The 14,212-nt window shown below is 40.4% G+C and overlaps 1 protein-coding gene across 2 annotated transcripts in view; it reads right to left on the reverse strand.

The window, feature by feature from the left end:
• The window catches only part of ZNF804A (zinc finger protein 804A), a 238,366-nt gene that overhangs the window by 211,379 nt on the left and 12,775 nt on the right, over positions 1–14,212 (reverse strand). Inside the window, exon 1 of one of the 2 annotated variants that reach the window (XM_060177612.1) lies at positions 1,851–2,021. The exons of the other annotated variant lie outside the window; for it this stretch is intronic. Coding sequence (XP_060033595.1) covers positions 1,851–1,961 — 111 coding nt within the window. The 5' untranslated portion in view covers positions 1,962–2,021. Of the gene's footprint in view, positions 1–1,850; positions 2,022–14,212 lie in introns of those variants that run through there. 2 annotated transcript variants of the gene reach the window in all.

Genomic DNA, 14,212 nt, shown 5'->3' on the forward strand with positions numbered 1-14,212 from the left:
CTGGGTTCCTTAAATCTAACCATAATGATTTCAGTACTTCCTTCAACCTTTACCTATCATCTTCATCTATGGAACTGTCCTGAGGAAGCTTGCAGAAGAGTAGTTTTCACTTGCTTTTGTTCAACAATGAATCGCATCCAAAACGGCAAGTAAAACAACAAAGTAGCCCTGTTTCTTTGAGTATATCGTGAACACAGAAGAAGAGTCTCATAGATACAGATGGAAAAATAATAATAAATCACAGCAGAGTAGAATTCACTTAAAACTGTGGATGAGAACTTCTCATTTTTAGAAGACATATCACAGTACAACATCTTTTAAGATACTTAAAGTAGATTAAGAATGCTGTATTTGTGTCTGGATTAGGGAAGTTCTGCCCTAATACTCCCACTATATCTGGCAAAGTAAGTGTCTTCTAAAAAGGAGAGCTGCGGGAGTTGGACAGTAGCGCAGCGGGTTAAGCGCACGTGGCACAAAGCACAAGGAAGGAGCCCCGTAAGAATCCGGGTTCGAGCCCCCGGCTTCCCACCTGCAAGGGAGTCACTTCACAGGTGGTGAAGCAGGTCTGCAGGTGTCTATCTTCCTCTCCCCCTCTCTGTCTTCCCTTCCTCTCTCTATTTCTCTCTGTCCTATCCAACAACAATGGCATTAATTACAACAAAAACAATAATAATAACAAGAGCAACAAGGCCAACAAAAATGGGGGAAAAATAGCCTAGAGGAGCAGTTGATTCGAAGTGCCTGCACCGAGTCCTAGCAATAACCCTGGAGGCAAGAGAGAGAGAGAGAGAGAGATGTGCTTGCTAGTAGAGACCTAGACCTCAGTGGTCTGTATATTTGCATACTGCCACCTTACTCCATGCAGCTCAGCTCTCTTTGTAGTACTTAGTGTAATGAGCTTGCCCTGCACTTTCCTTAAAAAAAAAAAAAAAGTGTATAGTTCTAAGAGATACCAGCACATAGAAAGCAGTTCTAAGCTTTGTAGCTAAGAGGTCATGGGGGTCGGGGGGGGGGGAGGTGAGGGTTTAAGAGTTGCGCCCACCCCCTGCACTATCTCAGTGTTGAGCATATGTTCTCCACCAGGCAGGGGGTACACTTCCTATTTAGATCTGAAAGATGAAGCTCTGGTCCACTGAGAACCTCCCAGGGACTGCCTGGGCTGTGTCTGTCTAGCACATTTCCTAGTGACTGTGATAATGCTTGCCTCTCACTTTTATCTCCAACCTATTTGAGTGAATAGTTTAAAGTCCATCACATGGGGTTCTGGTGTCACTCTGATAAGCTTCTTCCTAACAACTTCTCACCGGAGAAGTTTGCTGCCAGTCCTTCAGGAGACAGCTGGAATCTAAACTGCTGGGAGACCATCACTCAACCTTTCTCTTTGCTCAGCACAACCAACCGGCCACATGGCTCCAAGTCTCCATCAAAAGACACCCCATCCTAATTCACCTTCAGCTTGCTACTTATATAGAAAGAAATGCTAGGGTCACTTGGGGTTGGGGTGTTCTCTCCTTTCTTAAAGAGAGGCTAGCTGCCATGATTTGCTTCACATAAAGAGCCTGTGGTAATAATCTTCATTACTGTAGAGCCAGGTGGAGAGGATACAGAAAGCATCCTCACACACAGATTACAACTCCCCCCACCACCACCTCTTTTTTCCACCTCTAACTCTCACCCTTATGTTCCTAAAAAGAAATAATAATAAAGGAATATATCCCAAAGCAAATTGAATGATAATAGCTCCAAAATCTCCTAATAACCTCCACCGTCCAATGTGCTTAGAAGGGAGAGAGAGAGAGAGAGAGAGAGAGAGAGAGAGAGAGGGAGAGAGACAGTGGAGGGGAGATTACCAGAGTTTTGTTCCCGTTCTTGCTGAGTGGGCCCCGGAAAACTCCCTTGATGTTGCGAAAGTGCCCGTTGCTGAGATGCGTGGAGCTGATGACAATGTAGTAACACTCCATGGGGCAGCCGCCGCCTCCCGCGCCGCAGTCCCCGCTTCCATGCACCCAGCGCCCGCAGCCGCAGCGCGCCGTGGCCGGGGCCGGGCGGGCGGGGGAGCCGCGGGCTGGGGGCGGGCCGCCGCGGCCGGCCGGGTGTCCTCTGCCCGGGTGCCCTGGGAGGCGGGGGGCAGGCCGGCTACACCCCGGTGCCGAGCGCGCCCGGGCTCCTCCGCCTCCGCATGCTCGCCGCACCCGCGCTCCGGGGCTCCGGCTGCAGACGCGCCTCGCCGGCCAGCTCGCCCGAGGCTCGGGGGCCGGGGCCGGGGCCGGGCGGGGCGGGGCGGGGCGGGGCGGCCGGGCAGGACGGAGCGGAGCCGCGGTCAGCGCCGGGGCGGCGGGAGAGCGCAGCGGGGTCGCGGGAGCCGCCCGAGCGGCCGAGGCAGCGGCAGCTTCGGCATCCGCAGCGGCATCACCCGCGCCCGGCGTCCGCGCTCGGAGGAGCTGCCGCCGGCAGGCATGAGTGTTATTATAGTGAGCGGTCCATCGCACCGAGCCAATGGCAGGAAGCCACTGGGCTGCTCCCAGAGCTGTCAGAGGAGAACATCTGTCACCCGCCCCGCCGCCGCCCCCGCCGCCCTCCCCCGCCGCCCGCGGGACCAGACACCCAGCCGGCCGGGCGCGAGTGGAGCCGCGCGGCGAGGGGGGCGCACGCCGCCACCGGGACCCACAAGTGGGAGACTCCTGAGAAGGTGGGGGTGGGGGGAGCCTGAGATCTTGCCTGGCAGTTGGGAATGGGGGAGAGGGATAGGTGGGTGCGAGGGTGGGTAGCGATGGCAAATAAATTAATAATTCAGTATCACCACCGCCCCCACCCGCCGCTTCCGACTGCAGCACAGCCAGGCAGGTGCCAGCAGCGGGGTGGCGACTCGTCGTGTTTGGCTTATTTGATTTCGTTTGTCTTTGATGTATTTTTGTGTGGCGACTGATGCGGTTGAGAACCGGAGAGAGAGAAAGGAAAGAAAAGGCACCCTGCCCCGACTCCTCCACACCACCGGTACTACGCACCCCACCCTCCCTTTCCGTTTACAGAGATGCTAAAAGTGCCTGTGCCCATAGTTTGGGGGTCAGAGGAAGGAGTTCTGGTGATGTGAGTGGGAGTGAAATAAAGTTAAAACAAACAAACAAACAAACAAAACAGCGACTCTAGGTTTCTGTGGTCCTTCCCCTCACCCACCTCCCTGGAGAAGGAACCTCAGTTCTTCCGAAAGAGCTACAGCGGAAAGGAAGGGATCTTTGCAGCAAAGAAGCGATTGCTATGAGCTTGCCTTTCATTTCTCTGTAGTTCTTTATTATTATTATTATTATTTCTCCTCACAGAGTGGTAGTGAACAAAAGCATTCGCCCTGGAAACGACCTGAATGGAAAATCTGCAAAAGAGCCTGAATGGAAAATCTGCAAAAGAGCGAAGGCGTCTGTTATGGAAAGTAGGGGAAGGGGGTTGCGGTTTCCCTGAAGACAGACCACAGGACTGGTTTTCCAAGGGAGGAGGAGGAAGAGGAGGCAGCCATTGGTCCTTCCAGCCTACCTTTTCACCCAGTTGATCCTCCCATTGTGTAAGTCTAACTCCTCTGAGGTGGGGGGTGAGAGCCTTCCATCATGTGGATATACACTGGACTCTACATTTGTCCGCACTTTAGACGATCAATAACAGCACAGCGGATGGTACGTTGGGAGACCATATGGTGCCTTCAATGGATTTGCTGAAGGCTTTATTTCTCCATTGCCTTGAGTAACTTAATTGGTTGAAGCAGATTCCAGACATCCTGATGTTCCTATGTCGGAGGACTGACGCTGCATTGCCCCAGCTTACTGCACTTTGATGAACACTGGATTTAACTCATTTGAAGACATTTCATTTTGAGTGTTCCATATTTAGGATTTTATATATCAGTGATGCAGCAAACCACAATATAGTCCTTAAAACAATGTGCCAGTTTGATTTTACTTTTTGAAAAAGAAGAGAGAAAGAATATTTTTAAGAAAAGCAATAGTAATTAGTGGAGACTAAAGGAAAGGACGAGGGAAACAGGAAATTCATCTAAAAGAAATACTTCATGTGTCATGCTTCAATCCAAATAAAGAACAAGTTGGTGTGGACTGACCAAAACTCACTATGAAATGTCAAGAGTTATTTAGAGATACTTGGCTAAATTTCTCAGATAGCCACTTGGGGGAGTCAGGAAGTCTTAGGAGAAAGACAGCAAAAATTCACAAAACTTCCACACTGTGGAACAGACCCAATAATTTTTAAGAATTCAATATGAATACAATACTTGTAAAAAAAAAGTATATTTAAGTGATCATTGCTCAATAGTATATGAAAATTAAGTCTATTTTCAACTCCTCTCTTTACAGAGTAATTCTTGATTTATATTTTGAGGGTAGATACACCCTCAAATAAATATATCACCTCTGGGTATACCACTTTGGGAAAAAATTAATGATCTGTATTCCATTATGTCTCTTGAAGGTTTGGAGGTTTGCAATTATTAGACAGGGGGTAAAATCATTTGCTATTATTACTTGAGAGACTTGAAGAATGTCTAAGGAAATGGAGGATGTCCCATATATTATATTACCAAAATTGCAATCTTTTTCATTTTATTGAGTGTGTTTTTTTTTAGTATGTAAGTCATAATAACCAAACCTACTTCTTTGTGACATTTCTCTCTCCAAATACTGTTGACAATACTTTCACATATTTGTAGCCAGAGAGATGACTCAAAGGGGAAAGTATAGGACTTGCCTATGTGGGGACTTGGCTAATCCCCAGAACTGAAAATGCTGGAACCTTGCCACACGGTCTCCTGGTCTCTATTACCTCCCATTAAATAATTGAGTCTTTCAAATGATTCAGATACATGTAGGTTGAAGTTCTATTTCCAATACAAGAAGCAAGAACCACAATTGTATGACTTGAGGCACAATACAGGACACAGTCTATACAGGCTGTGTATTTTAGTAGCATGTTTATATAGCATAATATATATGTAAATATGTGGAGAATGGTAACCAGTGGAATAATGTAGATCTTTTGTATAAAGGTTATTACAGCTGTTCCTCTGTGAAAAGGTACCTCCAAACTACCTAATATTGAATATAATAAGCAAGACCCTGTACTTACACTCTGAACTCCTTCTGAGGAAAGTGCAGTTTACCTTATTTTTATCTCAGCTGAGTAGCCATACCTCATTCAGATTAAACTGTTAATCACATCGTAGAGACTCCTTGTGAGTTCTGTTGCCTGAGGACTTCTAGCCATATCAACTTTAATGTTTAAAATAATTAACCACCACTAATCTGGCTTGAAACTAAGACAAATTACCATTAGACATAATGGAAATTTTATGTCAAAACATCGAAGAATCTTTTTAATTTGAATTTTACTAGGAGTTAGGACTCCACATTCATGTCAGCAGTATTCTGTAACAATAAATTACAATTTTCAAACACTGATAAATTATTGGACAAATTCATCTAGGTACTACTATTTCCTTCTGGCAGGATAAAAAAAAAGTGCAAAAGTTATCATCATCGTTAAATATTGTAATGTGTTATAATTTCTTTGATAATCAAGGTCTATTCTCATTATTTAATCTAATTCTATTTTTTAATCATCTATAGCTATTTTGACATGAACAATTTATATGGAACAATGCCATCCTAATTTAAGAAAACAAGAGTTTCCTGTTAATGACTTTGAGAATCTAGAATTAGATTACATATCTATTCCAACAACTGTGTAGAATCCACATTTGTTCATCAGATATACGTATAGAGCACTAGTTCACTCATTCACTCACACATTTTTACTGTGCCTAGTTGATTTTTTTTTCTTTTACTTTTCTTTTTTTTTTTTTTAACCAGAGCACTGCTCAGCTCTGGCTTATGGTAGGTGTCTGTTTTGCAGACACCTACCATGGGGAGATGAGAACTTACATCTTTGTGCAAACAACTATACTGTAATTACCCACTGACTCCCACTAACAACACCCACGAACATCCACTAACACCCACTAACTCCCAAATTAAGTATTAAAACAAAAACTGGAACAAAAGTCAACATCAATAATAGCAAAAATTATGGCATATATTGTAATTTCGATATATCTATTAACATAACACTTTTACACCTGTTGATATGTTAGCCTACGTAATTGTTCTATTGTGTTAAGAAATATATATACAAAAGAAAATTTGAAAATACAATCTTGCTTTGAATATATATATATATATATATATATATATATGTATATATATATATATATATGGTACATACAGGATAGCCAGGGATAACACAGGCAAGGCAATATGTACATTTTTGTTACCATATCAAAAAATTTATAAAGTAATGAAAAATCTAGAGAGGTGGAAAGCAAAGGGATAACATATATACACATACAGATACATCTGGGTGAAAAACAGAAAGCAAAAGAAGGAAATTAGGGGTTGAAGGAGAAAAATACAGATAATAAGTAGTACAGTTATTATATACAGAAATATAGGAGCTATAAGTGAAAGTCGGAAATATTGCAGAAATGCTAAAATGAAAGTGAATGGTTTACAACAGTAGGAACAAAAGGATGGAGAACTAATTTGTGAAATTCTTTTGACATAGAATTGCCAGAATATACTGGCAGATTAAATGTGGCTTGATGAAAAGACTAACAAAGAATGACTGAGAATCTGACCTTAGTAAATGAGCTATTAGAGGTGTAATTCATTAAGACACAGAAGTCCAAAAAAGAATCGGGCTGCTGCGGGAAAGCCTAAATTTAGATAAGCTTTAATAAGGTTGAGATGGCATTTAGCTGTGTGAATAGAGGGGTGGAAATGGCCAGCCACAGATGCTGGAGTCAGATCAGTTGATAACTATGTGAATAGCAGTGTCACTTGTAGTCATGGGTTGTATGCAATCATGTGAGAATCTATTTGGATAAGTAGAATTCTCCAGGACATATTAGGGACTGCAGCTAAAAATAAGAGGGAGATATGAGGTATTGATGAAGGTTATAAGACCAAGAAAAAATGATGCCATGGAAGACATTAATTAAAGAAAGAAAGAAAAAAGAAGGAAGGGAGGAAGGATGGATGGAAGAAAGAAAGATAGAAAGGGAGAAAGAAGAAAGATTTAGGTGTCAGGTTAAGTGCACACATTGTAGTGCTCAAGGACCCAGGTTCAAGCTCCTGGTCCTCATATGCAGGGGGAAAGCTTCACAAATGGTGAAGCAGGGCTGTGGGTCTCTCTGTTTCTACTTCTTTATCTCCTCCCTCCTACAAATTTCTCTTTGTCTCTATCCAATATTAAATAAATAAATTATATATAATATAAAATTATATAATAAATATATATATATTAAAAAGTCAATTTTAGGGAGAGATTGACCAACATAGAGGGGTGCCTTTCATAGTTCAAGATGAAACCAGGTAAGTGGACATAGGTTATTAAAACCTAACTCTGCAACAGAACTAAATATGTATATTATTCATGTAAGATAATCTTGTGGAAACATTGCTGCATATAGTATAGATGTGAATATATTTTTTTAAAAAATGGGGCCAGGCGGTACCGCAACGGGTTAAGTGCACATGGCACAAAGCACAAGGACCAGCATAAGGATCCCGGTTCAAGCCCCCGGCTCCCCACCTGCAGGGGAGTCGCTTCACAGGCGGTGAAGCAGGTCTGCAGGTGTCTGTCTTTCTCTCCCCCTCTCTGTCTTCCTTCTCCATTTCCCTCTGTCCTATCCAACTACAACAACAAAAATAATATTAACATCAACAACGACAGACAACAAGGGCAACAAAAGAGAAAAGGTGGCCTTTAGGAGCAGTGGATTCGTGGTGCTGAACCGAGCCCCAGCAATAATCCTGGAGGCAAAAAAAAAAGGAGGAAGACAATGTAGACTCAGCACTACTCACATAATACTTGGATGGTCTTAACTTCACCTCTTTTCCAGTTTGATTTTTACTGGTACAAGGAGGAGGTTGTGGGAATGTTCACTAAAGTGGCTAAACTCAATCTCTCTCACTCTTTCTTTCTCTCCTTTATCCTCTAGAATGGAGAATGTTCTGAAAGACATTTCCTTAATTTCTGCTTGTTTTCATTAGGTGTTTCTGTGTGACACCACAAAACATTATAGAAAATCTCATTTATGTTTGGCATGAATTTCATTTTCCCAGCTTACTGAATATGTAACATTCAATTTTTCAATGCAGTAATGAGAATTTTAAATTCTAGTTACAAATATTAATCAAGAAGTCAGATATTTGTTTTTCCATTATTCATGACAGACAATAAACATAATTAAAAATTTAAACAATGGGGAAATGGCTTAAAATATACTAACTCACAATATATCACTTAACTATTAAATGTTTTAATGGCATAAAATTAGCTACAAAAAATGTTATATAAATAGCAGATATTAAAATTGCATCTGTATATTCAAAACAACACTCCTAATATATATGTGTGTATATATATATATGTAATTAATTTGTATTTCTCTCCTTCAACCCCTTATTTCCTTCTTTTGTTTTCTACTTTTTACGCAGATGTATCTGTATGTGCATATATGTTATTCTTTTGCTTACCACCTCTCTAGATTTTTCCATTACTTTAGGATTTTTTTATTCCCTCTTATTTAAGATACAGTAACAAATTACATATTGCCTTGCCTGTGTTATTCCTGGCTATTCTGTACATACATCATACACACACATACACACACACACATATATGATTGATAGATCTAGATAAATAGGTAGGTAGATAGGTAGGTAGGTAGGTAGGTAGACAGATAGACAGATAGATGTCTTAAGGTATCACAATCAAATGCCAATGCACCTCTCAATGGTAAAGCTGTGTATGGTGTATCATTCTCCCTTTTTTATTGCCACAAGGGTTACTGCTGGGGACTGGATGCCTGCACAAAAAAATCTACCAGTCCCACCAGCCAATATTTTCCTTTATTTTTACTTGAATTTACAAGGAGAAATTGAGAGGGGATGGAGGAGATAAAGGAGGGAGGGAAGGAGTGAGAGAGAGAAAGAGAGAGAGAGAGAGAGAGAGAGAGAGAGAGAGAGAGAGAGAGGGCCACCAACAGCACTGCATCAGCCCTAGTGAAGCTCTGTTGGCAGGTAGGATCATCCCATTTGAACATGGTCATCTGCATATGTTCTTGCTTTAAGTGATAATTTCCCTTTATGTGAACGAAAAACATTCACAGTTCGTTACCTTCTAGGAATATAATGTTTTTATCTAGGAGATATAACAGCGAAAAGCTAGACATGTGACTGCCATATACGTTATCACAATTTATGAGAATACATTATCCTTACTCCGGTCCATGCGCTTAACCCGCTGCGCTACCACCTGACTCCCTACATTATCCTATAACATCAAAAAAGTTACTGAGATTATGACCCATATCAACATTTTTATTGGGGTGTTAGCGCTTTACAGTGCAGCCATTGGCATCTCCAAACAATTTCATTATGTACCAGGCCCTCCAGACTTTTCTTCCTCTCTCCCCTCTTCCTCTTCTGAGTCCTTTCCTTTGGTGCAAGAGCATATCAACATTTTGATATAAGTAAATATGTGTGATCTTTCACAAGGCACACAGGTAAATATTGGTAAGCATTAGAGAAAAACCTAAAGATTGGGTGGCTGAGCAACAGATTAGTAGTGCTGGGTGACACTTTGACAGTTAGATTGTTTACTGACAATGGTCAGGAAGGCTAGGCAAAGAGGAATTTGACTTATGAGAAGGGTATTTTTTTTAATTAAATTTTATTGTTTTTAAGATAAGGCTTTGTATTAGAATGTTCAAATGTGAAATACTTATCTCTGTTTTAAGTTGACATAACAAATGACTTATTTTCTCCCTGTACAACAATTTTATTTATTCACCTGTTTTATTGATTTAAATTCTCCAACAATATTAAGGTTTCTCTAGGAAAATTAACTTGTCTGCTTTGCTAGGTATGGCATACATGAGGCCCTAAAGACATGTTGTTCTTAACATGTGATTAATAATTATAGTAAACTGGTTGCTTTTCAGGAAGAAGGAAATCATGGCTAGCATTTGAAAAAAATCAACACATTGTAACCATGATTTATCCCACAATTCATCTCATTTTTAAGTACTTATTTCATGAAAAACAAATGAAAGAGAAACCTGAAAAAATATAGTGTGCGTTCATATGCTACTCCAGGGAGTGAATTTGGGGCCAAGTTCTATATTCTATCTGCTACATAAAGTTCCTGCCACTAGCTTTCATTGCATCCTAACAAATGTGCTATATCTCTATGATATAGGACATGAAGTAACATTGTTTTTCCATTTTAAAATAAGAATAAATACTCAGTTCTCTAAAAAGACCCTAAGACAACAAATGCTTGAAATACTATACTTCTTCCTTTTTAAAAATTATCTTTATTTATTGGGTAGAAACAGCCAGAAATAGAGAGGGAAAGGAGTAGTGCAGAGGGAGAAAGTCAGAGAGATACCTGCAACACTGCTTCACCATTCACAAAGCCCCCTGCAGCTGGGAACCAGGGACTTGAACCTGGGTCCTTGAGCATTGCAACATGTGCACTCAACTAGGTGCGCCACCACCTGCCTCCACAATACATTTCTTTCATTCATGATAGTATATGTTGCACCATCTTTTTCCCCCTTATCTGCTGTGTGGAACATACAGCTTATGTATTGTAACCTGGAATGACTCCACTTGTTTCTTTTGCATCTGTCATTGCACATATGTTTCAAGATGGTGACAAGGACACACGGAGGACACTGCTCGTCCCTTTAGAAGACTAGCTCTGAAGCGTCATGACACCTCTCTGCACATATTAACTAGCCATAATTTGATACGGAGTCATGCAAACATGCACCAAGATGCTGGGGAACTGAGTGCTTGGTGCTTGTCTATGGAAAAGTCAAGGGTTATACTATTTAAAAAAAATAAAATATTAATATCACAATATTTAATCAAGTTTTAAATTAATGGGACAATTTATGTTAGTGATATGAGACTGTGAGGAACATATTTTTTTTAAAAATGTCTGCTTCTGCCCTCCTTTCAGCTCCCTGAAATGACAAGTTGGTGGAGTGTGATGTGCTGACATCTGTCATGGAGAGTTACGACCTGTAACAATAATTGCCTTGTAAACCAACATTTTCCCAATAAAGTAATTGAAAGTAGTCATCTGTGAAATAATATCATGCATGCAGTTAAGAACATTTCAATTATGTTCTATATCCTAGACAAGGGAAAATAACATTTGACAAAATACAAATTTAAAATGAAATTTTGTGGGAGTCAGGCGGTAGCGCAGAAGGATAAGTGCATATGTCGCAAAGGGCAAGGACCATCGGAAGGATCCTGGTTAGAGCCCCTGGCTCCCCACATGTAGGGGAGTCGCTTCACAAGTGGTGAAGCAGGTCTGCAGGTGTCTGTCTTTCTCTCCCCCTCTCTGTCTTCCCCTCCTCTCTCCATTTCTCTCTGTCCTAACCATGACAACATCAGTAACAATAACTATAGCAACAAGGGCAACAAAAGGGAAAATAAATAAATATAAAAAAAATTTTAAAATTAAAAAAGAAAAGCAAGGGTGGTCATGAGGAACTCATGGCCACTAGTCCTGACTGAGTAATAGAAAATAATTCACTTATTCCTTTTTTTCTGTTCTTTGTGAATTGGTAAATAACAAATAACTAAGTTCTCTGTGGTTTATATATTTTTATGAAAATCACAGAAATTCCATAAAGTAATTGGTAGTATTGGTAGTAAAGGTGGTGGTATAATTAATTTAAATTGAATTTTTATTATGTAATGTCCATTGTTCCTAAAAAAATCTCTGTGTGTGTGTGTGTGTATAATTAGTCCCATTTAATCTTTACAATAGTACTAGGAAATAAACATTGACATTTCTATTTTATACATAAACTGATATTAAAATAATTGGAATTGTTAGAATTCAAAAGCTGGAGTTATATGCTCTCAAATATTATAATCATATCCCAGAACTGAGCTTAAGAATCACAAGATGATGCTATTGTGCATGATAATTTTTAGTTTGTCAATCACTGATAATTTTATCAATTTTACACCAATAATAACTTTGCCTGATCCATACATATAAGTGTGTCTGACTATACTGAAATATAATGGCAAATCCATGTGTGCAAAACTATCTTTCAAATGAGTTTGATTTAGCTTTATACAAATTCACAAGAATGCATCCTACTTGATTAACACAATTTTAAAAGAAGTTCATTTCACTTGATTCGGTTACTTTCTTATCATAAAAATTGAGACAGAATATATAGTTTTGCAATTTTTTCATTAATGTATGTTATGTAGACATGTAGACACTATGTTAAAAATTGAACATGACTGAATTAAAATGAAGAGGCAAACTTAAGTATCAAATCAGGTAAGTAGATAATTAAGGAAAGACTAACTCGATGCTGTTTTTTTCATATTCTATAGAAAATATGTGTATTTCATAAAATGTTTATTCTATTTATTTTATGAGATAGAAACGAGAGGAATTCTTAGGTATAGGCAAGGGGTCAGATCCAGGACCTCACATGTCAGCCCTATAATCTATTCACTTGAAAACTCAACAGACTAAGACCAGGACCTGTTTGAAAACTCTCCAAGCCACATGTGAGAACAGATTCAGGTGACTTGTAGACAGAAAGGGGCTGAGGGAGCGATTCCCAGGACTGAAAGGCCAAACTCAGGAACAGGTGACACCAGACTGGAAGTTTAGCAGCTGAAGCCGCCACTTGAGTTAAAGAAAAGATGAGACAGAGAGAGAGAGGAAAGAGAGAGAGAGAGAGAGAGAGAAGAATAGAAATGGAGGGAGGAAGGGAGGAAGGAGGGAAGGGAGGGAAAGACGGATGTGGCTTGAGGACTGAAGGCGTGAGTGTGCAATTCTCAGGCCTGAAAAACCAGGGCTCAGAAAAGGCAGGCACAAAATTAGATTAGTGGCTGATACACAACACTTCTGGGTCCTGCTTTTAGCAAGAAAAAGACTGTTAAAAAGAAGGAGGAGGAGGATAAGAGGAAGAAAATACCTAAAAGCTCAATTTACAACTGACTTTTCTGTTGCCTTGTCCCCAGCAGCAGAGAAACCCTCTACTGGCACCAAGGTCACAGAAACAGCCCAGTGATTCAGAATAAAATCTCCCCTTCCCTACCAAGATATACAAACAAGGATACTGAACACCTTAGCCTTGTGCCTCCTGCTGACACAAGATCAAAATCTACACTAAATGAGGAAACCTAGAAATAAACAGCAACGACAGAAACCCCAAAAGACCAGAGAGACACAAATCTAGAAAGCAGGATGGAGAGAGAATCCAGAAAACTCATTTTGCGATCGATTCAATATTAGGAATCTAGAAAGATCCAGCATCAGAAGATCAAATGAGAATATACCTTTCATATACTACAACTTTATTATTCCTAGGAGAAATCTGCTAATGGGAACTCTACTTATATAAGATCCAACTGTTTTTAATTCAGGACACATAGCTGACCATAGTGCAAGAAGGAATTTACCTGCAACCTTAGAGATTTAAATATTCTAGTAAATATTGTCAATACACTTAACTTTTTAAAAAATTCATTGATTTTTTAAAGTATATTGTATACTTCACTGATTCAGTTAACAGAGCAGTCTGATAAAATTGGATATGCTAAAAAATTCAGAGTTTTCATTATGAATATCAATCACTATTCTCTTTTACCATGACAAGTTAGGCTTGTTTTAACTTTATTTCAAGACCTAATTGTGAGCTGCTTTATAAGATACACACAGTTCGGCAGAAAGATAAAAATGTGTATTTGGGGGGTCGGGCGGTAGCACAGCGGGTTAAGCGCATGTAGGGGAAAGAGCAAGGACCCGCTTATGGATTCTGGTTTGAGCCCCTGGCTCCCCACCTGCAGGGGGAACGCTTCACAGGCGGTGAAGCAGGTCTGCAGGTGTCTTTCTCTCCCCCCTCTGTCTTCCCCACCTCTCTCCATTTCTCTCTGTCCTATCCAACAATGACGACATCGATAACAATAATAATAACCACAACAACTTAAACAACAAGGGCAACAAAAGGTGGAAAAATGGCCTCCAGGAGCAGTGGATTTGTGGTGCAGGCACGGAGCCCAGCAACAACCCTGGAGGGAAAAAAAAAATGTGT

The sequence above is a fragment of the Erinaceus europaeus genome, chromosome 18, assembly GCF_950295315.1.
Source record: "Erinaceus europaeus chromosome 18, mEriEur2.1, whole genome shotgun sequence".
NCBI classification, from domain to species: Eukaryota; Metazoa; Chordata; class Mammalia; order Eulipotyphla; family Erinaceidae; genus Erinaceus; species Erinaceus europaeus.